The sequence below is a fragment of the Muscardinus avellanarius genome (assembly GCF_963383645.1).
Source record: "Muscardinus avellanarius genome assembly, chromosome: 6".
Classification (NCBI taxonomy): Eukaryota; Metazoa; Chordata; class Mammalia; order Rodentia; family Gliridae; genus Muscardinus; species Muscardinus avellanarius.
Genome location: NC_137791.1, coordinates 2,267,338 through 2,292,787, shown reverse-complemented (window position 1 = coordinate 2,292,787; position 25,450 = coordinate 2,267,338). Strand labels below are relative to the sequence as shown.

The following is a 25,450-nucleotide window of genomic DNA, read 5'->3' as shown; positions in this document are numbered from 1 at the left end:
GAGTCTATACATATACAAACATATATTTGTCATTCCCTGAAAGATAAACATCATAATTCTATCTCAAATATTTCTAAACTAATAATATAAAAAGGGCTCTTACCTCTTGCTTCCCATCTAAACTGGTAAGCAGCACTGGTCGACCGATACATATATTTGCAGACTTCATAGTGTTGAGTCCAAGATGGACAAGAGAATTCTGGAATGTTTTCGGAACTTTGCCATCTACTATGAAGAAATAGAAAATTAATTTTGTACTCCTTATAACTGAAGTTAAAGCATGCTGTCTTTTGGAATAAATAACATAAAATGATTATATCAATTGCAATAATATAATCTATATACTTCTTATTTTCATATTTATCATGAACCAGTAAAAAATAGTTTGTAGGTCACATTTGTGTGTGTGTGTGTGTGTGTGTGTGTGTGTGCGCGCGCGCGCGCATGCAGTACTAGGGGGGAAACCAGGGGCTTTTCTACCTCCGGGCTATACTCCCAGACCTATTTTACACTTTATTTGGAAACAGGGTCGCACTAAATTGCTGAAAGCCTCACTCAGCAGCTGAGGCTGGCTTCGAACCTGTGCGATCCTCCTGTCTCAGCCTCCCAAGCACGGGGATTACAGGTGTGCACCACCATGCCCAGTGTAGGCCATGTTTTGAATAAAACTGTACAATACCTCTTTCTCTTTGATTTCTCAAAAATATTATCAGGACTGACTTCATGAGCTCTTATTTTCTTCAGCAAAATAAACCCTAGCCCTACTGGATTTTGACATTACAAAACTCAGAAACCTGGGAGTCATCCAGGACACCTCCTTCTCACGTCTCACGCATCCACCACAGAACGGTCCTGAACGCTAATCACTGAAATGCTTTCCCTCCCTCTCTTCACACCTGGCCGCTCCAGCTCAATCCCAGTAACCGTTTACCTGTCCTGCTCTCACTGCCTTTTAGCTGACTCCTGTTTCCCATTTTGTTCCCTTTCTTACTCCTTTTCCACTCTGTAGCCAAGTGGTCCCCTATTTATTAACCTATTCATTTACTTATGTATTTATTTATCCATTTATTTATTTTGGTAGTGGGGCATTCTATCCCTGAGTTAAACCCTCAGCCCTACTTTATTTTGAAATAGGGCCTCATTAAATTAGTACCAAGGGTATTCTACCTCCAAGCTATACCCTCAGGCCTGTTTTGTTTTGAAACGGAGTCTCACTACCTTGCTGAGGGCTCCACTATGTTGCTGAGGTTGGCTTTGAATCTGTGATTCTCCTGTCTCGGTCTCTCAAGTGTTAGGATTATAAGTGTGTGCCACCAGTCCCAGCTCAGAACGGTCTTTTAAGATGAAGACTCGTACGTCTGGCATGGTGGTGCACGCCTGTGATTCTAGTACTTGGGAGGCTGAGACAGGAGGACTGCAGGCTCAAGACCAGCCTCAGCAACTTGTGGAGAACCTGTTTCAAAACAAAAATTTTACTTTGCTTTTTATTTCTGTGTGTGTGCGCGCGCGCTTTACAATAGTGTCAACATGTGACCTTTCGTAAACTTTTCCTCTCCACAGAAGTACTGGCCCCAAATTAAAAACAGCACCATGAGGAGAACTGGCCGTACTGTGTTTCACTTCTGGAAACAAACCTTTTCAGTCCTTTTTTTGGAACATACTCTTTACCACAGACTTAACTGTACTTCTATTTCTTTATGCCACTTAAATTCCCCTAAAAAAGAAGCTGGATATAGTGGCACACACCTGGAATCCCTGTACTTAGGCGGCTGAGACAGGAGGATCGCGGGTTCAAGGACAGCCTCAGTAGGTAGAGAGACTTTCATCAACCTAGGGAGACCTTGTTTCTGAATAAGAAATAAAATCAGGCTGGGGGTATAGCTCAAAGGTGGAATGCCTCTGGGTTCAATCCCCAGTACCACCACAAAAAAAGAAAAAAAGAAAAAGTCTTGAAAACAGTATGAATTATAAAAACTAATCTGAAAATGAAGAAAATATAGATTAAAAAAAAGTCTTTACATTGGACAGACTTGTCGAAGAGAGAAAACAGAGTGAGAAAAAGTGGATTTCGGGTTAACAGCTGAGAAGCTTCAGCGTTAATGGTCAGGTAAGAGAGAATGAGCTTGCAGCGGACACTGACCAAGTCCTAACAAGCGCGCAGAAGTGCAGGGAAGTTTGATGACATAGAGAATAAGAGTTTCAGGGGAGAAATGGCCAATGCCAAGATGAGAAGCCGGCCTTTGGGTTCATCAACGTGGAGAAGGTCGGCCACCAAGGCAGGACAGTAACCGTGGAATGAGAAGAGTGGAGGCCGAGCCGGCGCGGTGGGCTCGCTCGTCATCCCAGCATTCGGGAGGCCGAGACAGGACCACGGTTCGCGGCCCGCTGCAACTCAGTGAGGCCCTGTTTCATAATAAAAGAATTTTTTAAATGGCAGGGGGTGCAGCTCAGAGGTGGAACGCCCCTGGGTTGCATCCCCCGAGCCGCGAACATAAGTAAAATCTGCGGCGTGCCAGGCGGCGGCGCAGAGCCCGCTCTGCTCCGTTTCTGGCGGCGAAGCGGCGGAGGCAGGCAGCGGGGGAGCAAACTCCTTTCAGAGGACGAGGGCAGGCGTGTTCGACTGCGGGAGGCTCTGCTCGGAGGAGGCGGCAGCGCCGGCTGCGCGGCCCCAAGGAAGAGCGAAGGCCGGCGGCCTCGGCCTGCTCGGGTCTGCGGGCCCTCGCCGGACCGCTGCCCAACGCCCCCTCGGCCCGGCCCGGGGCGCGCCGGCCCCCTCGGTCCCGAGCGCCGGCCTCCGCAGCCGGGCCCCCGCCGCTACCTTTCTCGAGGAAGTTGGTCACCACCAGCGTCCCGGGCGCCGCCGCCGCGTCCGAGGCCGCCGAGGCGCAGGCAGCCGCGGGGGACAGCGGCGACCCGCTCTCGGCGCCCGGGCTCGGCCGCTTGCGGTGCTTCTTGGAAGACATGGCTGGAGCGCCGGCCGAGCGCGGCGGCGGAGCCGGCTGGGCGTGCGCGCGGGTCCCCGGAGCACTTCCGGGGCAGAGGTCGGCGGCTCGGCCCCCGCCCGTAATCCCCCGAGTAGAGCGCGGCCGCGGGGCCGTCGGGGCGCGAACGCCTGCGCGACTGCGGTCTAGAAAGCGGCGGCGCAGGCCCGCCTCTCAGAGGAAGACGGCTCTGGTGTAGGGAACGTCGTCCAGGCTCCAAAGCCCGGAGAGACCGGGCTCGGGGGCACCTCCGCGCGTCTGCAAGGTCCTAAGCAAAGCGGCGCCCGATTCCAGTTGGCGAGCGAAGCGGGGACAAAGTGAGTGAGCGGAAAGCTGCTCCCGCTTCGCGGGCGCGGGCGGGACCTCGCGGGGCCCTCGGCCGGGCTCTGCGAAGCGGCTCCCGGCGCCCCTCTGCGGCGGCGCGGCGGCGCGCTTCGGAGGTTTACGGCGGCGCCCTGGGCTCGCGCGCGGGGGCCGACGGGAGGAGGCGGGGCCGCGGGCGCGGCGCGGCGCGGGGGCCGACGGGAGGGCGCGCGGGCGATGCGGGCGTGCGGGGCCGGCTGCGTGCGCTCGGCGCTGGCGCGGGTCCTCGCCGGCCGGCGGTGCGGGGGCCGCCAGGCCTCGGGCTGCGCTCCCGGCCCCCCGGCCGAGCTGCGGGGCGAGCCGGACAGGTTCGGGGGCGTGTCGGTGCGCGTGGCGCCGGGCGGCGCGCTGGGCAGCCTGGACGCCGCCGCCTTCGGGAGCCGCCTGCGGGGCAAGTGCGGGCCGGGGACCGCGGGGAGCCTGGCGGCCCGGCAGCTCGCTGCCTGCCGGGGCCCACGGGGACGGCCGCGCCCGCAGCCTGCCCGGGCCCCGGGGTGCTTGTTAGAGACGCGGCTGTGGCTGTCACTAGCCGAGCCGCTGCTGCGGTCACGGGTGTGCACAGTCCCGACCGCAGCGGTCAGGGCGGGAACGGTCGGCTCTGCTGGGTTTTCAGTAGCAAAGCGCCCTCTTGGAACGCGAAGCCCATAAGCACAAGTGCGGGTGGCGCTGCCTGTTTCTCAACCGGCCCCTGGGGGTCTCGTAATCAAATGGAAGGCGCAGCGTGGAAATTCAGCTGCGGGAAGCTCCTCTTACGTAAGAGGGAACGGCCCTTGACCTTTATCCTGTTGAGCAATGGCCGGCCGGGGAGCATCTCCAGTGGAGCTGGCCAGTTCTTTGTTTAATCATCTACATCCCCGGCCAAACTTCTTACTTCTCATATCATTCTGTCTCCTCCTTGTGAAGTGCTGAGAAGCCCATCTAAACACCAGTGACTCTCCGGTAGAAAAATCTAGCGAGCCGGGCGTGGTGGCCCACGCTTATTATCCCAGCATTTTGGAGACTGAGACAGGAGGATCACGGTTCAGAGACAGCCTCAGCCGCTTAGGGCTTTTGCAAGTCAGTGAGAATAAAGAATAAAAAACAGGGCCGGGGTTTCCATTCCCAGTACTGCAAAAAAATAAAAGAAGTCATCCTCTAATAAGTGTGCGTGTGTGGTGGGTAGACAGTATTCTTGCACACACGGCACTTCACACGGACCTCACAGGTGACCAAAGCACTGCCGCAGGAACACATTGGATTTGGAGGTGCACGTCCAGGCTCCCCGCCAGGTTCTGCCCCGCGTCTTGCTCTAGAAATCCTTGTCTCTTGGGTTGCTTCTTGGAGTGGTATCAGCTCTAGTTACCAAATGTGACCAAAAATAGCTTACATGGAACTAATTTGTAAATTCTGCAGTAGAGTTTCCTTCGTCAAAACAGGCATTTTCTTAATGCTTACTAAGTGCTGGGTGCTGTTTAAGAACCTTACAACTATTAATTAACTTAATCGTTTTTAAAGTGATGGTACCAGGCACTAGAAAAACAGGTGACCTGGGTCTAGATCCCGGGCTAGGTTAACTGCACTCTGCTGCCTCTCTACCGCTGATTCTGCTGTCAAACAAAACCAGCTGGCAATCAGAAGAAATTCTCTCCAAGGGAATTGAACTGATCGTGTTTAATGAAAGCAAAAATTGATAAGCATCTTTACACATGAAGTCCAATATTCTTGTAGTATTGTGTTTTGTTGCCTACAATTCAAAAGTTAGATGGACGCCTGTAACCAGTACTTAGGAAGCCTTCGAGGCCAGCCTCAGCAACCCAGTGAGACCCTGTTACAAAATAAAAAGTAAAATAGTGCAGGGTGGTGTAGCTCAGAGGTAGAATGCCCCTGAGCTCAACCCCTAGTACCACACATTAAAATGTATATCTATGGATAATCAGCAATAATGTTAGCCCCACAAATAATAGTTATTTCCCATCAGTGGTGAAAGGACCCTGGTTCCAGTCTTTGCTGTGTCATGGAGTAGATGGGGGGCCTTGGGCAAATAGCTATGACTTGAGCACTGGTGTGCCCTGCGGTGTTAGCCTGGGGGGCTGCAGATGCACAAACTGTTAACTAGGCTAGAGAAACAGAAGAACCATCATTAATAGGTGATGAGTTCTAATACAGACATAGTAAGTAGTCAGGTACAGAGAAGAGCACATCATGTGCAGTGGTTAAGAAAGGTTTTTGTCAAAGGTGATCACATGAGCTGTACTTGGAGGGATGGATATAAGCTGTGGAGATAAAGGCAGGGAAGAAAGCATCCTTAAAGATTATTAGAGAAAAACAAGAAATGAGCAAGCTGGTAGATCCAACTAACTTGGGGTGTAGGGTTCAGTTTTCATCAAGAAATGCCAGAGCAGTCAGAGAGCTGAAAGTCAGGGGTGTCATGAGGTCAGGTGGGGCAGCTGTCCTCGAGTTGAAGCAGTGAAACAGATGGATTCTCCAAGGCAGCGGGGAGAGAAAAAACTGAGCACATAACTGGAGTGTGTGTTGGGGGAGGGTGTTGGAGAAAGGCATCGTACCTCCCAACTACACCCCCAGCCCTGTTTCATATTTATAGTGAAACAGTTCTCACCAGGTTACAGAGGATCTCACAAAGTAGCTGAGGCTGGTCTCAAACCTGTGATCCTCCTGTCTCAGCCTCCCCCAAGTACTGGGATTACAGGCATGCCACCACGCTTGGCTAATACCTGTGTTTTTGGAACCCAGCTTTTTGTTTGACTTGAAAGATGGCCTGGAAAGGAGCACGTGAGAACTTTGGAAGTGTTCTGTAACCGTGATCGAAATGTCAGTTATGGGCATAGGCATATGCCAAAACGTATCAAATATGCACTTAAGATGTGTGTGTTTGACCTCATGTAATTATATCTCTAAAAAGATTTAGTCAGAAAGCAAGGCGAGAAGGCTCTGATCCCAGGCCCCATTGCAGGCGAAGTCTAATCCAGAGGTGTGTGACGGCCCAGGGCTGTCACTGTGCTAGGCAGAGACTGGAGAGCTGAGGAAGAAAAGGGAGAGACAGGTAGTATTAAGTAGATAACTACCCTCAGGACACCTTGCACTGCAAGACCCTGCGTTCCACTCCGCAGGAGGTGACCTCTGGTCCACGTTTGTGTTCACGCCACTCATCTCACGGGAAAATCTTCACAGATTCCTGCCTTCCGCATTTCAGCTGCGCTCCGTCAGTGGCGGTCGGAAGGTAGAATCGCCGTGTGGCTGCACATCCCCATCCTCCAAAGCCGACTGATCGCCCCTGCTGCGTCCCTGGGCTTCCGCTTTCACCATGCGGAGTCGGACTCGGCGACGCTGACCCTGTGGCTGGGAGAAGGGCCCAGCAGGTTACCAGGCTACGCCACGCATCAAGTAGGAGTTGCAGGTCAGTGTCCACAGCCAGCAGCTCCCAGGGTGCGCCCAGCGCCGCCCTGGCTCCCTGAATGGTTTGAGCCCCTGGCCACCTAGGGCTGGGAGTGCTTTCAAGTAAGTGAGGCTAGCCTGCAAACCAGCAGGGGGCAGCAGGACAGCAGGGCACAGTTTTCCAAAGGACACCTTTGGACATGTTTTACAGAAATATTAGAGGGTCGCTATTCAGATGGTGGAAATACACTCATTTAACCTAAGCAAACCAACCCTGGAGAGAGACTCAAGGACACTGCTCGGGGGTACCAGCATGGCAGGGCTACACACGAGCCTGTCAGAGGTGAGGCCAGGCGTTTGGAGGCCAAGGGGCTCACGGCAGAAGGGGCCTCCGGTGGGAGCCGCAGATGTCGCCTCCGCCTAGGAGCTCTGCGTCCCAGTGGCCACAGGCTGTGGTCTGGGGGGACTCCGTGGTAGTTACTCTTGGCTGGAGTGCGTAAGCTCTCTTCCTTTAGGACCCTCCATTGCAACTGCTTTTCCTGGTAAGGATTAACAGAAGTAGTCTATTTTTTTTTCTGATAACCTTCACATTTTTTTCACATACACTAGTTCTAAATATATGAATTTGTACAGCAAAAGATAACTTAGAGCCAGGCGTGGTGACACATGCTTGTAATCCCAGCATTTGGGAGGCTGAGACCTGGAGGATCGCAGTTCGCGGACAGCCTCAGCTACTTAGTGAGGCCCTCTGCAATTCAATGAGACCCGATTTCAAAATAAAGAATAAAAAATAGGGCATGGGGTGTAGCTCAGAGGTCAAATGCCCCTGGGTTCCATCCCCAGACCCGCAGGAAAAAAAAAAAAGATAGATTGAATGCAAGGTAAAGAAACAAAATTTTCATTGATTTAAACATCACTTCTTAAAGGCATTTAAGATTTTGTGCCAAATAATTGTTCCAAACGGCATAATTTAACTATAGTCTGAAGTCTCTGTTTAGCTTCAGAGACACAGGAAAATTAGAAGAACATTTTCTTCTGATTGAGACAAGGGTCTCAAATTGTAGAGGACATCAAAATCATCTGGACGGTTTGTTAACAGATTTCTGGGACCCATCCCCAGAGTTTGGGTTCAGTAGGGCTGGGGTGGGTCTGAGGAATTGCATTTCTAATCATTGAAGTGAGGAGTGGCTTTCTGTTCCTCAGGCTTAGCGAGCTCCATCTGACTGGGAGCCTTTGGCTCTGGAGCCCCTCCCGCAGTGTGCCCCGAGTGCTGTCCCCGTGCTGTGCCTCCTGAGCACTATGTATAGTCTTTTTAGCTGAGCGTTTTGCTCAGATATCTCCTCACTGAAGCTCCTGACTCTCCTGGACACCAGTCCCATCGGTCTTCTTGACTTTACCGAGACGTAGCTGTCTTTATAGCATCTTGACGCAATCTGCTCTTGTGTCTGGTACTTACTCCCCCCACAGTAACAGAAACTCTGTGAAGGTAGGTATTGCCGTCTTGTCTGCGCTGCACCCTCGGGCTGAACACAGTGTAGAAGAGGGCAGGCACTCAGCACTCCCTAAATGGACAGCTGTGTCTTCAGGTGGGAATGTCTGCCCTCTGGGAGCAGCACAGTGCCGTGAAGGGCTGGGCGGCTCTCAGAAAGAATACTTTCGTGGATGCCCAGTCCACCCTAAGGGACGCATGGGCTCAGCGCTCGGAGTCACAGATCACTGCATGCAGCGCCCGCCATGGCGCACTGAAGTGCCTTGCACTACGCCTGCCCACATGGTGTCGTGTGATGTGCCAAGAACTTCCGTCAGCTCCTCTGGGGTGGGTTTAGCTCGGATGTCTGACCAGCAGGGCCGCTCAGATTGTGCTTTCTTCCTGCGGGTGTTGTCTGTGGTCTTCGTGTTCATGTTCCCAGTGAACTTACTAGGGGAAGTTCATTTTGGATAGTCACAAGTTACTGAATCGGTGGGGAGATTTCCTGACATTCTGCCGTGTGGCCTGTCCAGTGAAGTTGTAGTTTATGTTTGCTAACAGACAGTCATCATTGTGGGCTCTTACTCAGGGGTTTTTCTTCTTGCTCTAAAATGATAAGGGGTGTTTTTATTTGTTGCATTTGAATTTCTCCCCCTTGTGTTAAAAATACCTATTCCTTGCCGGGTGTGGTGGCGCACGCTTGTAATCCCCGCACTTGGGAGGCAGAGACAGGAGGATCCCGCTGGTTCAAAGCCAGCTGCGCTGGCTTAAGAGACCCTGTTTCAAAATAAAAAATATAAAAATAGATCTGGGAGTGTAGCCTGGAGGTAGAAGGGTTTCCAGGAACCCCAGTACCACCAATAATAATAATAATAATAATAATACCAGTATTTAGCACCATCTGATGATCTAGTTTATATTTTGTTAGTCCCTCTTCACACACTTACCAGAATATGAGCCCCAGTAAGATAGCAGGTTTTGTTTATTTTGATTACTGCTATGCCCTTAGCCCCTAGAAAAGCCGGAGACATAATGAGAGTTTAACTAATATATAAAGGATATATGTATAAACTCAGTGTTGAAAAGTGGATGAATATGTAGAAAGTATCTTCCTACGTGATGTAAATACAATATGTTTACATTATCCCATTTAAAGGAACCTAATGCAAATTATTAAAGTAGTTATGTTTTTTACACTAAATGGCCCAAAAGGGAATGCTCAGAGGGAGAAGAGAGAGAGACCCCTTCTTTGTAAGTCCTGTCATCCGGCGAAACCCCTAGCAAGCTCCGCAGCGCGTGGGTAATACAGAACTGAAAGGATGAACTGGAGTCTTAAACACACATGGGCAGAGCGTCCCAGACACCTCAGCATGCTCCGAATTAGCGCGCACGTGGGGAAGTGCAGTTGGCTTCCGAGAGGAGATGTTCAGGGCTGTCCTCACGGGCACAGGCCTGCGCTCTGTGCGGTGGTCCAGGGAAGAGCAGGGACAATAAAGGAGGCACCTACCAGTGAAACACCCTGCTCTGGGCTCCATGTCTGTTTCCCCACGGTGAGTGGTCTAGCCCATCCCCGGGTGAGGCCCTTACAAAGTGGGCACGCTGTGGGGCATGGTCCTAAGTGGGCCTGAGCCTTCTCCACAGGGAGCCTGTGTGGCCCTTGTACCATGTGATGACGCAGCTACCAGACACCGTCTGTGAGGAATGGGCCCCATCGTGCACTGAATCTGAGCACCTTGGCCTTGGCCTTTCCAGCCTCCAGAACCCAGAGAAATAAAACGCTGTTGTTCATAGGCCAGCCTGTTTATGGCAACTTATACTAGAAGCCCAGAGGCACCCCCACTGGCACTGAAAATTGTCTGGGCACCTAGAAACTGCAATGAGAGAATGGGAATGTTTGTTTGTTTATTTGACTATAAGCCATGAGGAATAAACAGTCTAGAGAAGAAGCTGGTGCAGGAGGTTTTTCTACAAGTTAGCATATGCTAGACCTGCCAGTGGTGCTCTACAGTTCTTAAAACACCATAGTTGAGCAATTTCACAAGCCTTTGTGGATGAAGTGGTGTTTGAACTGGGCCTTCAAGCCTGGGTAAGACTTTGATGACCACAGAGAAGTGTGGGAGTAGTCTAAGGTGACTTACATTAATAGTTCTCTATTTTTCACCCAACAGGAGCTGTATTTGATGAAAGTAACAGAAAAATATTGGTTGTACAAGATCGAAATAAAGTAAGTTATGTCTGCTTTTTTATAAATTTCCAAATGTTCAGTTCTCTCTAGAGAAAAATAAAACTTAGAAATGTTGATATGCCTAAGGAATTATAGAATTTTAGGGCAATTTATAATTTAAGGGACTGTAGAATTTAAAAGTTATTCTAAACTACTATGGATCATTTAGGTATTTAAATCAAAAAGTATGTAAGCCGGGTGTGGTGGCGCACGCTTATAATCGCAGCATTTGGGAAACTAAGACAGGAGGATCGCGGTTCATGGCCAGCCTCAGCTACTTAGGCCCTTTGCAACTCAGTGAGACCCTGTTTCAAAATAAAGAATAAAAAATAGGGCTGGGGGTGTAGCTTGGAGGTAGAATGCCCCTGGGTTCCATCCCCCGTACCACACAAAAAAGAAAAAAGAAAAAAAAAAGTATGTAGACAGAGCTGAAGCTGTAGCTCAGCAGTAGAGCTGCTGCCTAGCATACACGAAGCCCTGGGTTCAGTCTCTAGCACCCTAAAAAGGAAGTGTTTATGCAGGCCTGGGAAACCTCAAGGTAACAGTGTTGCTGGCTAATCCTGTCTGGCTGTAGGGTAATCATAAATGATTGCATTTGCCTGGGAAGACAGAGGCCTCGCACATCTCGGGGTGCCCTCCCATTCATTCAGCTTCCCTGAGGGCCTGCTCTCTGCCAGGCGCCAGGAGTGCAAAGATGATGAGCTAATACATCGGACTTCCTGCAGTGCATGATTTACTTGAATAAGCAGTCACATAACAGATGGTAACCATCAATTCTAGAAGAATGAGTAGGACCTTTACCAGGTCAATAAAGAAAGAAGACTGCACTGAGAACTTAGATCTAATGCATCCAGACACAGTTTAGGACGATGAAGCATTCATGCTGTCAGGAAGGTAGGGAGAGCGGTGGGATTGCTTACCTGAGCCAGGCTGGGAATGGGTTGTGAAGCGCCTCACATACCAAAGCAGACGGCTCAAGGGCTGGAAGCAAGAAGGTTTTTGAGAGAAGTGCTTGGGAGCTGCAGGTCAAAGAGGGTACCTATACTATCTGAGACCTCAGTAAATACTAATGAGCAGAATCACTTTCCTCATTATATACGTTTTTAAATTGTAAATTAATATTTGTAAAGATAGCTGAAATCAGTATCATACATTTGTCAGAAATGCTGTCTAGAAAATCATTCTTACAAGCCAGGTGTGGTGGCACTCGCCTGTAATCCCAGCATTTGGGAGGCTGAGACAGGAGGATCACAGGTTCAAGACTTGCACACAGGAGCTTAGCAAGTCCCTGTTTCAAAATAAAAAGTCTAGAGGTGTAACTCACTGGTAGAAACCCAAAGTCATTCTAACAAGTAACTTTGGAGGTTTAAGTTAAGGCAGATCTCTGACTAAGCTTTTTAGCATCAACAGAAATTTACAGAGCACCTAAAGAAGTATCGTGCCCGCCTCAGTCTGTTCTTGTTTAAATTGGACAGTTTAGGCCGTTGAGGGATGGCTGGAGAGGGGGCGGGGCTGGACCTTAAGGTGGGGCCTAGACGTGGCTGCGGAGAGCCCCAGCCAAGTGCAGACAGCCAGAGAGCAGCCGGCTGCTGAGAGGCTGACAGCCGGCGTGGAGGACGCACCGGGAGGACTCTGCACTAGCGGCGCTGCAGCCAGCCAGCGGCCTTGTGCAGGCACAGGAGGGCAATGCGGCCAGCAGGCCAGTCTCTGCCGCCGCGTCCCCAGCAGCTTTCTGGGCCTCAGTTTCCTCGCTTGTAAAATCTAAATACTTTCCCAATGGGAAGGGAATAGCCCAGAGCATTCTACCTCTGAGCTACACTCCCATTCCTTTTTATTTTTTTTAAACAGAATCCCACGAAGTGGCAGAAAGTCTCACTAAATTGCCGAGGCTGCTGGGGCTATCCTCCTGTCTGTCTCCTAAGTGCGGGGATTGTGGGCCTGTGCCGCTGCACCTGACTCACCTCAGGCACAGTTTTAAAGATCTCACTCATTTGCACAAATTGAGATTTATAGCAAAACACAACAGAATGATGTGCACAGTATTTGTATGAAAAAACACCAAGAAAGACCTAATTTTCTTCGTAAAAAATGATATTTATAATTAAAGATCTTGCTGGGCGTGGGGGCACACGCTTGTAATCCCCGCACTTGGGAGGCGGAGACAGGAGGATCGCGCTGGTTCGAAGCCAGCCACGCTGGCTTAAGAGACCCTGTTTCCAAATAAAAAGTATAAAATAGGTCTGGGAGTGTAGCCCGGAGGTAGAAGGGCTTCCAGGAACCCCAGTACCACCAAAATACATACATACATACATACATAAATATTAAAATAAGTAAAGATCTTTAGTCATAGGATAGGTGTCCTGTTTTCTGTGGCTTTTTTTTTTTTTTTTTTTTTTTTTTTTGGTACTAGGGATTGAACCCAGAGGCATTCTACCTCCAAACTACCCCAACCATCTTTTATTTTTTATTTTGAGGCAGGGTTTTGCTAAATTGCTGTGGTTGGCCTTGAACTTGTGACCGTCCTGCCTCAGCCTCCCAAATACTGGGATTACAGATGAGTGCCACTATGCCTAGCTGAGACAAGAGGATTGCAGGTTCAAGAGCAGCCTCAGACACCTCACAAAGCCGTGTTCCAAAATAAAAAAAATAAAATAGGGCTGAGGTGTTCCTCAGAGGTAGATCACCCCTGGGTTCCATCCCAGCACCAAAAATAAAGTGAGTACCAGACACATGTCAGCCAGCACGCTGTGTTCTAGCCATTACTGTTTACAGCACACGGCTTGCAAGGAAAAAGGAATTCTTCTACATCTTTATTGAATTACATATCCAGGCCCGGCCTCCAAATCATATATTAAAGGACCTAGAGAAACTGTGGAGGCCAGGCAGCCGATGCCGTGGGCGACTGAGACAGCGGGCAGAGCTGCATCAGAACGTCTCCAAGGCCTTCTTCCAGCTCTGTGACTCACGGTGGAAAGAAGTGAGCAGCACTCCTAAAGTTTCCTATGTGGAAAGGACCACTTCCCTCTCCCTAGGCTGGCAGAGGACGGCAGCACATAGATGGGTAACGCAGTGTGTGCACACATGCGAGTGTGAGAGGGGTGCATACACACACACACACACACACACACACACACACACAGGCGATGATCTTCATTGGCTGTGTGTGTGTGTGTGTGTGTATGTGTGTGTGTGTAACTGGGGATTGAACCCAGAGGTATTCCAAGTTACATGTCCAAGTTATTTCTTATTTGGAAACAGAATCTCACTAGGTTTCAGAAAGCCTCACTAAGTTGCCAAGACCGGGTTTGAACCTGCGATCCTCCTGTCTCAGCCTCCTAAGTACTGAGATTACAAGTGTGCACCACCACACTTGGCCCTTCATGGGCTTTCATGACAAAAAAAAATACATTATAATCCAAGAGCCATGAAAACGCAGTTTAAAACCCCTGAAAGGTGAACTGAACACATAGGAAACTGGATCTTGCATTTAACCGCTGCTTAACCAGTTCGCACTCCAACCCCGTGCTCTTAATCACCTCCTCTAACAGTCACCACTGTGTCGCAGGCCGGAAAGCTCAGAGAGGCTAGGACATCAAGGAGGGGTGGGAAGAATTTTCTCTACCAACTTAGAACTCAGCAGCGTGGTGGTGGTGAAAATTAATTGACCACTGATAGATGAACTGGGAAAGTTCCAGAGTATTCTCTATGGAGTGCCTTGGCCAGGGGTAAGGATTTATGGTCCACATAATAAACGAAGGGGTGCTAGGGTTTCTAGGGAAGGTACAGACTATGGCAGGTAGCTTTGGATTCCTACTGGCTACTTCCTGGTTGCAAGCACCCACCCCCTCCCAAATCAAATCATACACACGCACACGCACACGCACACGCGCACACACCACCATTGACAGCAGCTTCGTTCTCAGAAATCCCTGCCTTAGGCCCCAGCTCTGTGGCATTCATCAGTAACCTCGGGACTTGGAAGGCTGAGACAAAAGAATGGCAGGCCTAAGGCCAGCCTCGGCAATTTGGCAAGACCCTGTTTCAAAATAAAACATTTAAAAGGGCTGGAGTTGTAGCTCAATGCTACAACACCCCCAGGTTCAATATCCAGTACCAAGAAGAAAAAGAAAAGAAATGTGGCTTTAATCGGATCAGGAAGGCATAGAAAACACAGCGTTCTGCATCTGTGGTGTCTCCGTTGCTCTCACACGGCTCTGGCCAGGTGAGGGCCCTGCGCTTGGAAGGACGCTCGGCCACATCTCAGAGCCTCTGGGGCCGCCCAGGTGGCGCTGGTGCCCGCAAAGACCAGGAGCTGCAGACGGCTCCAGGGGCTGTGGGGAGCTGCAGCAGCCAGTGAAGCCGCCCTGCAGGGCATCGCGGGCTGCAGCTCCGGGGAGCCTGCCGGACCCTGTGCCTGGCCGTCTAGCCTTGCACCTGGCTGCTGGGGCCTAGACGGAGGTCGGCTGGCAGTGCAGACGTTGGCAGCAGAGGCCCAGCCCGTAGGGAAGGGCTGTGCAGTTGACGGCCCGCAGCGGCCTCCCACAAGTGCACACGGGGGAGCCCAGCAGCAGTGGTCCTGCCACGGACGCTGAGGGTGCCCAGCCTCCAGGCTGGGTCCCCGCCCTGCAGACCCTCAAGCCCGCCAGTCAGGGCTCTTTAAGAACAGGGAGTGCTGGAACCCACACGGGGTGCTCTCCCTGCACTTCCCGGCAGCGGGGTCGGCAGGAGCTGGGCAGACTGAGTTCACATAAAACAGTAGTTTCTTTGTGCATTCAGTAGGAACGATGATCTTAAGCGGGGCTTTGATTATTCTTAAAGTTACAAGCGCAGTCCGTTTGAGAGGCACTCCCAAACAGTACGGATACTAACTTCAGTATTACAATGAAAAGAGTGAGAAACATTTGATTTCTGCACTTTGATGTTAGGTAGAATTTAAGCATAACTGATAACTATTAGCTATAGCTTCTAATTACATATTTACTAAATTTTGTACACAAAGTTTTAGTTACTTTAAATGCCTAATTAGAATCACTTTCAGATGTCTAAGCCAGATTTCTTCCTTTCTTTAAGTACCCCACTCCCCAGACCTTAGCATGTTTTCTTTTGGGGGGTTGCCCCCCACCCCCACATGTGCACACCATCTTTGTGGTACTGTGGATCGAGCCCAGGGCCTCACACATGCTAGGCAGGCTTTCTACCACTGAACTGCATCCCAAATTGTGGTCATTGTTAGTTCGTTTTGTTTTGGTACTGAGATTGAACCCAGGGGCATTCTGTCTCTGAGCTATGCCCCCCCAATCCTTTCTACTTTTTTATTTTGAGACAGGTCGAAGTTCCTGAGGACCTCACTAAGTTGCTGAGGCTGGACTGGAACCTGTGATCCTCCTGTCTCAGCCTCCCAAGCACTGGGATCACAGGCATGCACATAAAGTGTTTTTTACACAGGAAAATTTAACCCTCAGCATGAGCATATGCACACACTGAAACACAGACCTAAACTGGCATTTGAAGTGTGTCCTTTCTTCTTCCCAAGTCGTGGCTTTGAGCAGTGAGAGACTGAACAGTGGCTTGACTTCACAAGGCGCTGTGCTAAGGTGTGGGCTTGCTCATTCATCCACTAATGTACTGAGTTCCTTCTCATGCTGTGCTGGATGCTCTGAGCAGTAGGCATCTATCAGTAAACAAAGCAGAGCTCCTACATCTGAACCTAATAGTCGAATGCATGACACAAAAAATATGTCAGGTGGAAATATTAAATAAGATAGGCAGAGATAAAGAGAATGACTGTGTCTGATATAATACACATCAGTTTCTGTATGCCTAGTACCTAGCATTTGGATGAACTAACAGACCTATGAGAGATTGAACTGCAACTTCTCTGTCGTTGGTAACAGTGACAGCATTGTAGGTACTGAGACCTACCTGAATACAGTAGGTTCCAGTTCTAGAAAGTGAAAACTGTAGCATTAAATGCCAGACCGTGGAAATAAAGATAACCAAATATCTGGCATTTAATCAAGTTGGAGTAAAGGCGGACAAGAAGGTCAGATGACAGAAGGTGGCAGAGGCTGCAGGTCTGTGCCCTTCCAGGCTTTTGAATGTGGCTAAAAAGAAAATGAATGACCTTAAACCAAGCGTGGTGGTGCACACCTGTAACCCCAGCTACGGGAAGCCTGATGCGGGGAGTCTGAATTTGAGGCCAGCCTGGGCAACTTAGTGAGATTGTCTCAAATAAAAAATTCAAAGGAGAGGTGGGTAGCTCGGCGGTAGAGCATTTGAACACAAGGCCCTGTGTTCATTCCCCAGTACCGAGGGGGAAAGAAAGAAATTAGAAACGTTTGGGGTTGTGTTTACGGAAACTTCTGACTCGGATTTCAGGCACCGTGCCCAGGTAAGGTCCTAGAGCTAAGCCTCTGCGTAGGAGCACAGAGAATGTCCAGAACTGGGGAACTGGTGAGAAAAGGGGCAGAAAGTGCCTCGCTCTCCCACCTGTCCTGGAAACCCTGAAGTAAGCCTGTTCATGTTCAGACAAGTTTCAGAGAAGCAGCACAGCTAAGTTCAAAATGCCATTAAGGCAAAGCGTCTACACTGCTAGTACATCTGAACAATGCACTAGAGATGGCCCTTTGTCAGTACCTACAGTGCCTGTTTGGGCTAGCAATTCCTAACTGGGAGGGAGGGCCACAGTCATTGATGAGGCTCTGACACCCACTCCCAGTCTTCTGTTTCTGTTCATCCCTGTGTGCACACGCACACACACACACACACACACACACACACACACACCAAAACATACCATCTATAACTCGAAATGTGACGTTCTATCCACCATGCCACAGTGTGAAGGAACTACGCAAATACTGTTTAAAATCACACATTTAAACAAGTTGACAGGATACTTTTACTTTTTGTGGTATGTAAAAAATGGGCATGCTTAAGGAACTAGACAATCTCACCAGAAAACGAGGATGTCTCATGTGAATGTTGAGTCACACCCAAGAAAGCAGCGAGGCACGTTTATAAGACTGGGCTGGGGCGGTGGGGTTTTACACTCGAAGCACAGAACTGTCCTTTATAGGAAAGGAGAACAAAGATGGAAACACATTCATTCCAAAGCCTATCCTCGGTTGTTCTTTCCTCATAAAACAACGAGCTGGGAAGGAAGAATATAATAATAATAAGGCTGTGCGAATCAGAGGGCCCCAGCTGCAGGACTCCGGCAGTGGGTAAAGAACGTTCAGTGCTCACCTGGTTTGGGGCAGAGTGCACAGTCTCTGGGAGAGTGTGAGTCTGAAGTGCAGATTCCACACAATATTCCATTTGTGTCTGAAGAAAAGACCAAAAGTATACAAAATAGTTATAGATTAGCCAGAAGACTTTTTTTTGTGGAACTGGGGGTTGAACCCAGAGGCATTCTACCTCCAAGCTACACCCCAGCCCTATCTTTTTATTCTTAATTTTGAAAAGGTCTCGCTAAGTTGTGGAAGGTCTCACTAAGCAGCTGAGGCTGGCCACAAACCTGCAATCCTCCTGTCTCAGCCTCCCAAGTACTGGAATTACAAGCATGTGTCACCACGCCCAGCTAGAAGATCATTTTTTAAAAGATGGTTAGAAACAGACTGCCTAGATGTTAATGGGACTAGCTCTGACCCCAGATGAGTTCATGAAGCTTCTTGTGCTTTGAATTTTGTCACCCCTAAAATGCAAAGGATCTCAGTGGATTGTCGTGTCATTTAAATGTGTGTACTTATAAGAACTCTTAGCATAGTAAGAGCTAAGAGTTTACTTGGAGCATAGTAAACAGTACTCACTAATATTTTAGTACTATTGTTGCATTGCTAATCTGTTAATGGTGCTTTTTAAAATCAAGAAACGAGGGGGAAGAAATGCTCATATCACTGCTCATGATATCTGGAGTATGAGTCGGGTCTTCCAAACTGCATAGTTTAGACCTCCGTACCTACCACTTTGAACTCAGCCTTAAGCTCTTCGAGGTTGGAGACCAAGCTTTCTACACTTTGGTGATCCCGGATGTCAGAAGGCACTCACCAGCATAAAGGTTCCCTAATCTTTCCATATGAAGGCGTGGCTTAGGAAGGACTCAAAATCAAACCTGTGTGAGCTGTTTTTAACCCGCTAATGAGTCTGTGTCTCCAGATACGGCCCACAGTCTGCAGTCACTGTAGTGGAGTCTAGGTAAAGGTTTACAAGTTGACTCACTGTTTTTAGGAAGCAGCTGTTTGCCCCATGATAGCACTTTTGTTGTTGTTACAAATAGAATATATGGTGGTGATGTCCAGTACCCTATCAGACAACAGCCTGGAAGTTTCTGTAGAAATAAAACTTCCAAAGCCAGGTGTGGTGGCACATGCTTGTAATCCTAGTACTTGGGAGCCTGAGACAGGAGGACTTGCAGGTTCACAGCCAGCCTCAGCAACTCGAGGCCCTCCACAACTTAGTGAGACCCTGTTTCAAAATATATAATAAAATAGGGCTGGGAATGTGGCTTGGAGGTAGAATGCATCTGGGCTCAATCCCCAGTACCACACACACAGAAAAAAAAAGGGGGGGGGGCTTCCAGAAGTATTTCAGAGTGAAACCCAAATGGTAGTACATTGATGTAGAGATTGAGACAGATTTGCACACTGATAAAGCATAATATGCCTTATAAATTACCGAGCCAACAGAGTCGGGCAGGAAGCCAGAACTCGGCACCTGCACAGTTGCCACCACACCCCTGGTCCCTAGGGCAGCAGTTACAGGAGACACATCCCTTGCCCAGAAGTCGGGGGGGGGGGTGCAAAGCTCACCAGGAAAGGCCCACACACTCGCTTTATGAATGAAGAGTGAAGTGGGCTGGCTGAAGCCGCAGCGCCCGTACAAGTGGAGTCCTCCATCACTCGGTGGTTGCCATGGTGATGCACAGCTAGAACTCTAAAGGGGAAAAAGAATCACTCCTAACCCAGCACTCGGCAGGCTGAGACACCAGACCTCAGAGTCCAGGCCAGCTGTGCACAATAACTTGGCAAGACCCTGTTTCAAAAATAGAATAGTGCTGGGGGTGTAGCTAAGAAGTAGAGTGCCTGGGCTCAGGCAACACACACACACATCCTAGCCATAGAACACAGGTGCATCTCATAATTATTTTAACCTATTTAATTTGTTTATTCCTATTCTAAAAATCGGCTCTTTCTGCCTACCCCTACCCCAAAGAAAAGGTAGATGAGAAAATACAAAGAAATGATGCACAAGAGAACAAACTAATGTATTTTATTCACACTACCCACAAAAAGCAATTATATTTGACATAAAATCATTAACACATGGAATCGAAGTTGTAAGAGTAATATATCTGTTTGAAACAAAACACAGTAAATAGATGTGAAAACTAAGAACAGCAAACCCTAGTGATTAAGTTTATTCCCTACATTCTACTTACAGCAGCATCTGTGATAGTCTCCTGTTTATTTGTTCAGTTAACTAGCAGCAACTTTTTAAATTATACAAATGCAGTAGATACTTCCCTTCAGTCTCACTAATACAGATCTTATCACATCGACCAAAATAAAACCACTTCTATTTCCTGTAAAAAAAAAAAAAAAAAAAAAAAAAAAGATGGGGAAAGTGTTCGTCAGTCACCAGCTCTCAGAACAGAAGGATGAGAGAGGAGAGAGGAGAGTAGGTGGAGAAGATCTGCATGCATTTACCAAAAAAATCCTCAGCCCCCTTGACCAGTTATGGGTAGAGTCTGTGCAGGTGTGTTTGTGTGTGTGCTACTGAATACACACGAAAGAAACTGCCTTCTTATTTTCTCCTGCAGTCAAGCAATATGTGGAAGTTTCCAGGAGGTCTGTCAGAGCCCGGAGAAGATATTGGTATGTGTCTTACATATTTCTTAATTAACTTGAAAGTGTTGAGGAAATCCAGGTGTTTATTTTCTTGCTTGATACTAAGAATAATAATTTAAATTTTTAAATCCTTATGACCAATGCAAAAAGTTTCAGTGAGATTACTACAGGGCTAGTATAAAATTAACAGCAAATTTCTAACCGTTTATTCCATCAGTATGAGCAGTAGGCATAGCACTGTTCTCTTCAGGACTGATTCTGGACTAAGTTGCATGGAAAGGAGCTCTGGATAACGCACCAGTAAGGTTTAGCATGGAGGGTTACTCTGAGTGTAACTAAACTTGTTGGAATCCAACTCTGAAAACAAAACGCTTGGCCATTCCACACAGAAAGGCGGAGAGTGAGTGTTAAGTGGATTTTGACGTCAGTATAATAAAGTCAGCTGTAGAGCAGTAGTTAATCTCTTCATGAAACTTATGTCTACTATTTATTGTGAATTGTCAGGGAGCCAAGACATAGTAAAATGTCATGATAAAACCAACCCTCAGTGAGAAAGAGCTGTGAACAACTCACCGAGCTCAGTCTCTAAGACAGGGAAAAAGGAAATAAGAATTTTTTATATCACTGATTTATAAGAAATAGAAAAACAGAAACTTATTTTTGTCTGTTCCCTAAACCACTGGATCAAATTCAATGTCATCTTATGCATGTCTTCTATTTGCTTTAGCTGACAATTATTACAGCCATCTCCTAAATTTATTTTTATATACAAGCGTATATGTTCATGAAACTTGATTTTTAAAGTGTTGCACAGCTCAGAATGCCCTGTGCACATTATGTAATAGCCAGCCCCAACAGTCCGTGGCGATGGGATTCCGTCACGGTGTATCGTAACTGACCTGGGTTTGGGTCAGATTCTTCTGGGTATTCTGTTGACATAAAGAGTGTTTTGTTGAGGGGCAGAACCGAAGGCAAGGACCATTTGCTCTGATGACCTCGGGCCATCCACAGCTGACCAGGAGAGCTAGTGCAGAGGCGGGCTGAGGCCGCATCCCTGCCGGCCCACAGCGGAGAGCGCAGGTGGCAGGCAGCGGAGTCGCCTCCCTCCCTCCCTCCCTCCGAGCACACCCACCCAAACAAATGCATCTTGATTGTTTTGAACATTTATGGATCCTCTGAATAGCAGGTAGATACGAATGAAATAACACATTCCCAAGCTAGATATGTTAACTTTAGATTTGACTATGACTCCAGATTCATTCATTCAGTAAGTCAAGATAATTAAAATTCACCGGGTGTGGTGGCACAGGCCTGTAAATCCTAGTACTTGAGAGACGAAGCCCTGCAACTCAGTGATACCCTGTTTGGAAATAAGAATAGGGCTGAGAGCGTAGCTCAGAAGTAGACTGCCCCCGGGTTCAGTCCCCAGTACCAAAAAAAAAAAAAAAGATAATTACAAATCTACCACTTTTAAACTATTTGTGGTTACCACAACAACCCACCTTTCCAGAGGTCATATCCATAACCTCAGTTGTGTGGAACAAGAGAAAAGCAGCACCTGGTGTTCACCATACCACTTAGATGTACTATGACACAGTAAAGCTTTGCCTTTGAACTGGTAAAACCCCAAAAGCAGCCAGGAACAGTGACCAGCAGGAGGAATTCGGAAGAGAGAGAGAGAGAGAGAGAGTGTGTGTGTGTGTGTGTGTGTGTGTGTGTGTGTGTGTGTGTGTGTACTTTTTTTTATAAGTACAAACAGGATTCCTATGAGGAAGCCAGGCCACCCAAAGGGAAGCGAACCCTTTTCCTAAAACCGACTTCAGGAGAGTCTGTGGTGCCCTTGGGACTGCTGCCGTCACAGACTGCTCAGCGTCACACTGGCTTAATTACACTCCTAGGAGGACCCAGAACATAGACACTGGATAACTGGGAAAGCTGTGTGTTTGGAAGCCTTTGTCCTTTGATAGCACTTGGTAAATTAAACTGTGTTATCTGGAGTGTTTTTAGGAATCAAGAGGGCCTCATGCAGTGTAGAACACAATCCCCAAGGCTTGACTTAAAGGTGTTTGTGAGGTTATAGTGGACAGGCTGCCCCCAAAGCCTGCCAGGGACCTGCAGCAGATGGAGCCCTGACAGGCAGCGCTGGAGCCAGGAGACACCAGGAAAACCCACGCTCTGCCAGGGTTCTCCTATTATTTTATTTCAATCCTATTATTAAATATTACAAAATAGAAATAACAAATATAAACTCCACTTCATTATTGTCCTGTAATAAAGTAGAACGGTGACACACTTAAACATCTTATCAACAGAGATAGCAAAAGCCTCTTCATTTCTCCTGTGTTCTTCACACCTATCAAACAGCGACTCTCAATTTAGCTTACAGTATATTAAGATAATTTTAGAAGCACAACCGAACAAATCACTAACTTGATAAAAAATTCCAATTGCTGTTGAAATCCTTGAGAAGAGATTCCATCGTGGCTGGAAGGGAGCTCCTGCAGGGCAGACGCAGACGCCTCGCTAGCCTCCCGTTCTCAGTCCGGTCGGTGATGAGCGTTCAGCAGACCCAGGCAGAAGGGCCCAGCGGCTCTGAGTTGCAGTCACCTGCGAGGGCGAAGGCCGTGGACAGCTTGTGCCCAGCCCGTCCTGCTCTCCCGCGACGTCCAGCCAGCCTGCACTCATGGGCCACGTGCCCAGCTCCTCAGTAGTGGTACCAGGAGCTAACCAGAAGCCCGTGGCTGTTGCTCAAAGCACTTACAGAATAAAAATACACACTTGAACAAGAGCTAAGGGCCATAAGACTAGGGCCACAATCATACCATCCGTTTAACAAACATATGCCAGATTAAAACTTTTTCTTATTAAGGAGAGTTCATTTCCACCTTGGTTCTCCCTCTGGACTCCTCCCGCGGCTTTGCTTCCGTGCTGGGAGTGGAGCCAGGGCCTCACACTTGCTGGGCAAGCACTGGACTGCCGTGCAGCATCCCCACCGCAGTGCCCTGGGGTCTGGGGTGTGGAGCTGGCCGCGTGCTGCCTGCAGGAAACCCCAGCTACAGGGACATCGGCCCATCACTGCTAAGTGCCTGACACCGGAGCATCTCACCCTTCCCCATGCTCCCCAGAGCCGCAGCTCAGCGAGAACCACGGAAGCGCAGCCAGGGCTAGAAAGCAGCCGACTGCGGAGCTCACGGACACGGGCGTTTCCTCTGACGTCCTCTTCCTCGCCTGTGTGCTACCAGTAGGGTTACTGAGGGGCCAGCAGTCATCTGCTGTCTGACAAAACAGTGGAGGCCCAGAAAGGTGTCTCAACAGCCCGACAGCGTGGCGCTCACGAGGAGCCGCCGTGGCGGCTTCCCACGGGGCGAGAGCCACCCAGGCCTTCCTAAACTCCCATCACAGAGATTTGCATTTAATTGAAAAATCAACCTTGTAAAATGTGAAAATCCTTATGAAATTTTATATATATTCCCAAGTTTTTGAAAACATCTGATGGAATGATGACTTCACTTTGTTGTTGAAGGACCAAATCCAGGTTCTTTGGAATCTTACTGCAAGAAACAAAGGCAGTGCTGACACCCCCGACTACGGTATTTCTCTGAAGTATTTCTAGCGGCGCATAACAGCGTGGCCATAGGGATCTTCCCCATGACCTGGAGGCTCAGCAGTCTTCCCTGGGAGCCAGGAGAAGCTACTCTGTATACTGCAGCTCCTCGGGCTGTGATAAGGAATAGCCCCTTCTAATTCTGATATGTATCAATTTAGTCCGCTTTGGTAGATGATCGGGAACAGGACAACAATGAAGAAATATACCAGGATATCAACCGCAGCTTTGCAACACAGGTCTTAACTCCCCGACCTCTGTTTTTACCTTTGGGGAAACAGCAGGGAGAGGTTAAAAAGATGTGGCCCAAAAACCATACAAGCCTCCAAACGGCAGCCAAATACTTTCTATTTCAAAAGAATCTTCACTGTAGGGCAGTGGAAAGTACTTTGGTATTTCAGGAGGTCCAGGAGGCAGAGAGTTTATGTTGAAAACTAACAATTGAAAGTTTTGCTTTTACACTTGGGATTTGAACTGAAAATCTTTGCTGACAAAGTGTCTGCATGTGTGACCCTTATGACTCGGACTCTGTTTTCTGCAGGAGACACAGCAGTTCGAGAAGTTTTTGAAGAGACCGGGATAAAAGCAGAGTTCAGGTCCCTCCTGAGTATCCGGCAGCAGCACGCCCCTCCCGGAGCCTTCGGTAAGTCAGACATGTACATCATCTGCCGCCTGGAGCCGCGCTCCTTCTCCATCAGCTGCTGCCCGCAGGAGTGCGTGAGGTGCGAGTGGATGGACCTCGGCGACCTGGCCAGCGCCCGGGACACGACGCCCGTCACCAGCAGGGTGGCCAGGCTGCTGCTGTACGGGCTCAGAGAAGGCTTCGACAAGGTCGACCTGGCCATGGAAGAGCTCCCGGCCCTGCACCCGGGCCTGTTCTATAAGCTCTACCACAAGGAACTGCCGGAGAGCTACAGGACGGCCACAGGGCAGCAGTAAATTCACATTTACACGTTCTTCAGAAGTTCCAAACTGCACATGTAGATTAATGTATGCCATATTACAAGTTGTCGTGAACTTTGGGATTAAAAACCTATACTAATTTTCTAGTATATATGATTTCCATCATGAAAATGAGTAACAGTAAATTTTTTAATCCTCTTTGCAAATAAAGCAAATATATGAAAAAGTGTAGCTCTAGGTAATCTTCACTGGGCAACAACAGGTGCTATATAAAAGGGAAGTTCATACATTTTCCAAGAATTCTTCTTTTCCTCTCCTGAGGCAATGGTCAAATATTTTACTAATGGATGGAAAGTTGTCTGATCAGTTATTCAGACAGCTGTATACATCTATTTTCTTTTTTCTCTCATTTAACAAATTTTGAAAATACACGTCCTTTCATATGGAATGAGGTTAGATGCTGCCATTAAAGTCAGCTCTTGGCAGACATTGGAAGAAAAAGTATCGCCTTTTGCCCAGGCCCTGTTTTGGATCCAAGTTTGTACTGCCCAGTCCGTTTGAGGGCCACATACCAGCTGGAGTACTTCCTTGACCGGTATGTGTTGTAGTTATTGGACTCCAGCCGCTCAAAAAAGAAGCACTCGTCTGTAACACACTTCTGAAAAATAAGGGAAGAATTACTTGTTA

General features: G+C 48.5%; 3 protein-coding genes across 3 annotated transcripts in view; 1 reads left to right on the top strand and 2 right to left on the bottom strand.

Annotated features, from left to right (window-relative positions):
* Positions 1–2,963, bottom strand: part of AFG2A (AFG2 AAA ATPase homolog A) — a gene marked incomplete at both ends in the record, with an annotated part of 166,898 nt that extends 163,935 nt beyond the window's left edge. Inside the window, 2 exons of the mRNA XM_080697828.1 lie at positions 104–225; positions 2,819–2,963. Of these exons, the coding sequence (XP_080553954.1) occupies positions 104–225; positions 2,819–2,963 (267 nt within the window). The remainder of the gene's footprint in view (positions 1–103; positions 226–2,818) is intronic.
* Positions 2,962–24,799, top strand: NUDT6 (nudix hydrolase 6; the record flags this gene model as incomplete). The annotated part of the gene is made up of 6 exons (XM_080697827.1): positions 2,962–3,174; positions 3,315–3,735; positions 6,535–6,738; positions 10,353–10,408; positions 20,229–20,283; positions 24,402–24,799. The coding sequence occupies 6 exons, from the start codon at positions 2,962–2,964 to the stop codon at positions 24,797–24,799; spliced, it is 1,347 nt and encodes a 448-aa protein (XP_080553953.1).
* Positions 24,800–25,235: 436 nt separating this feature from the next.
* Positions 25,236–25,450, bottom strand: part of FGF2 (fibroblast growth factor 2) — a gene marked incomplete at both ends in the record, with an annotated part of 46,964 nt that continues 46,749 nt past the window's right edge. The window contains one exon of the mRNA XM_080696970.1: positions 25,236–25,421. Within this exon, the coding sequence (XP_080553096.1) occupies positions 25,236–25,421 (186 nt within the window). The remainder of the gene's footprint in view (positions 25,422–25,450) is intronic.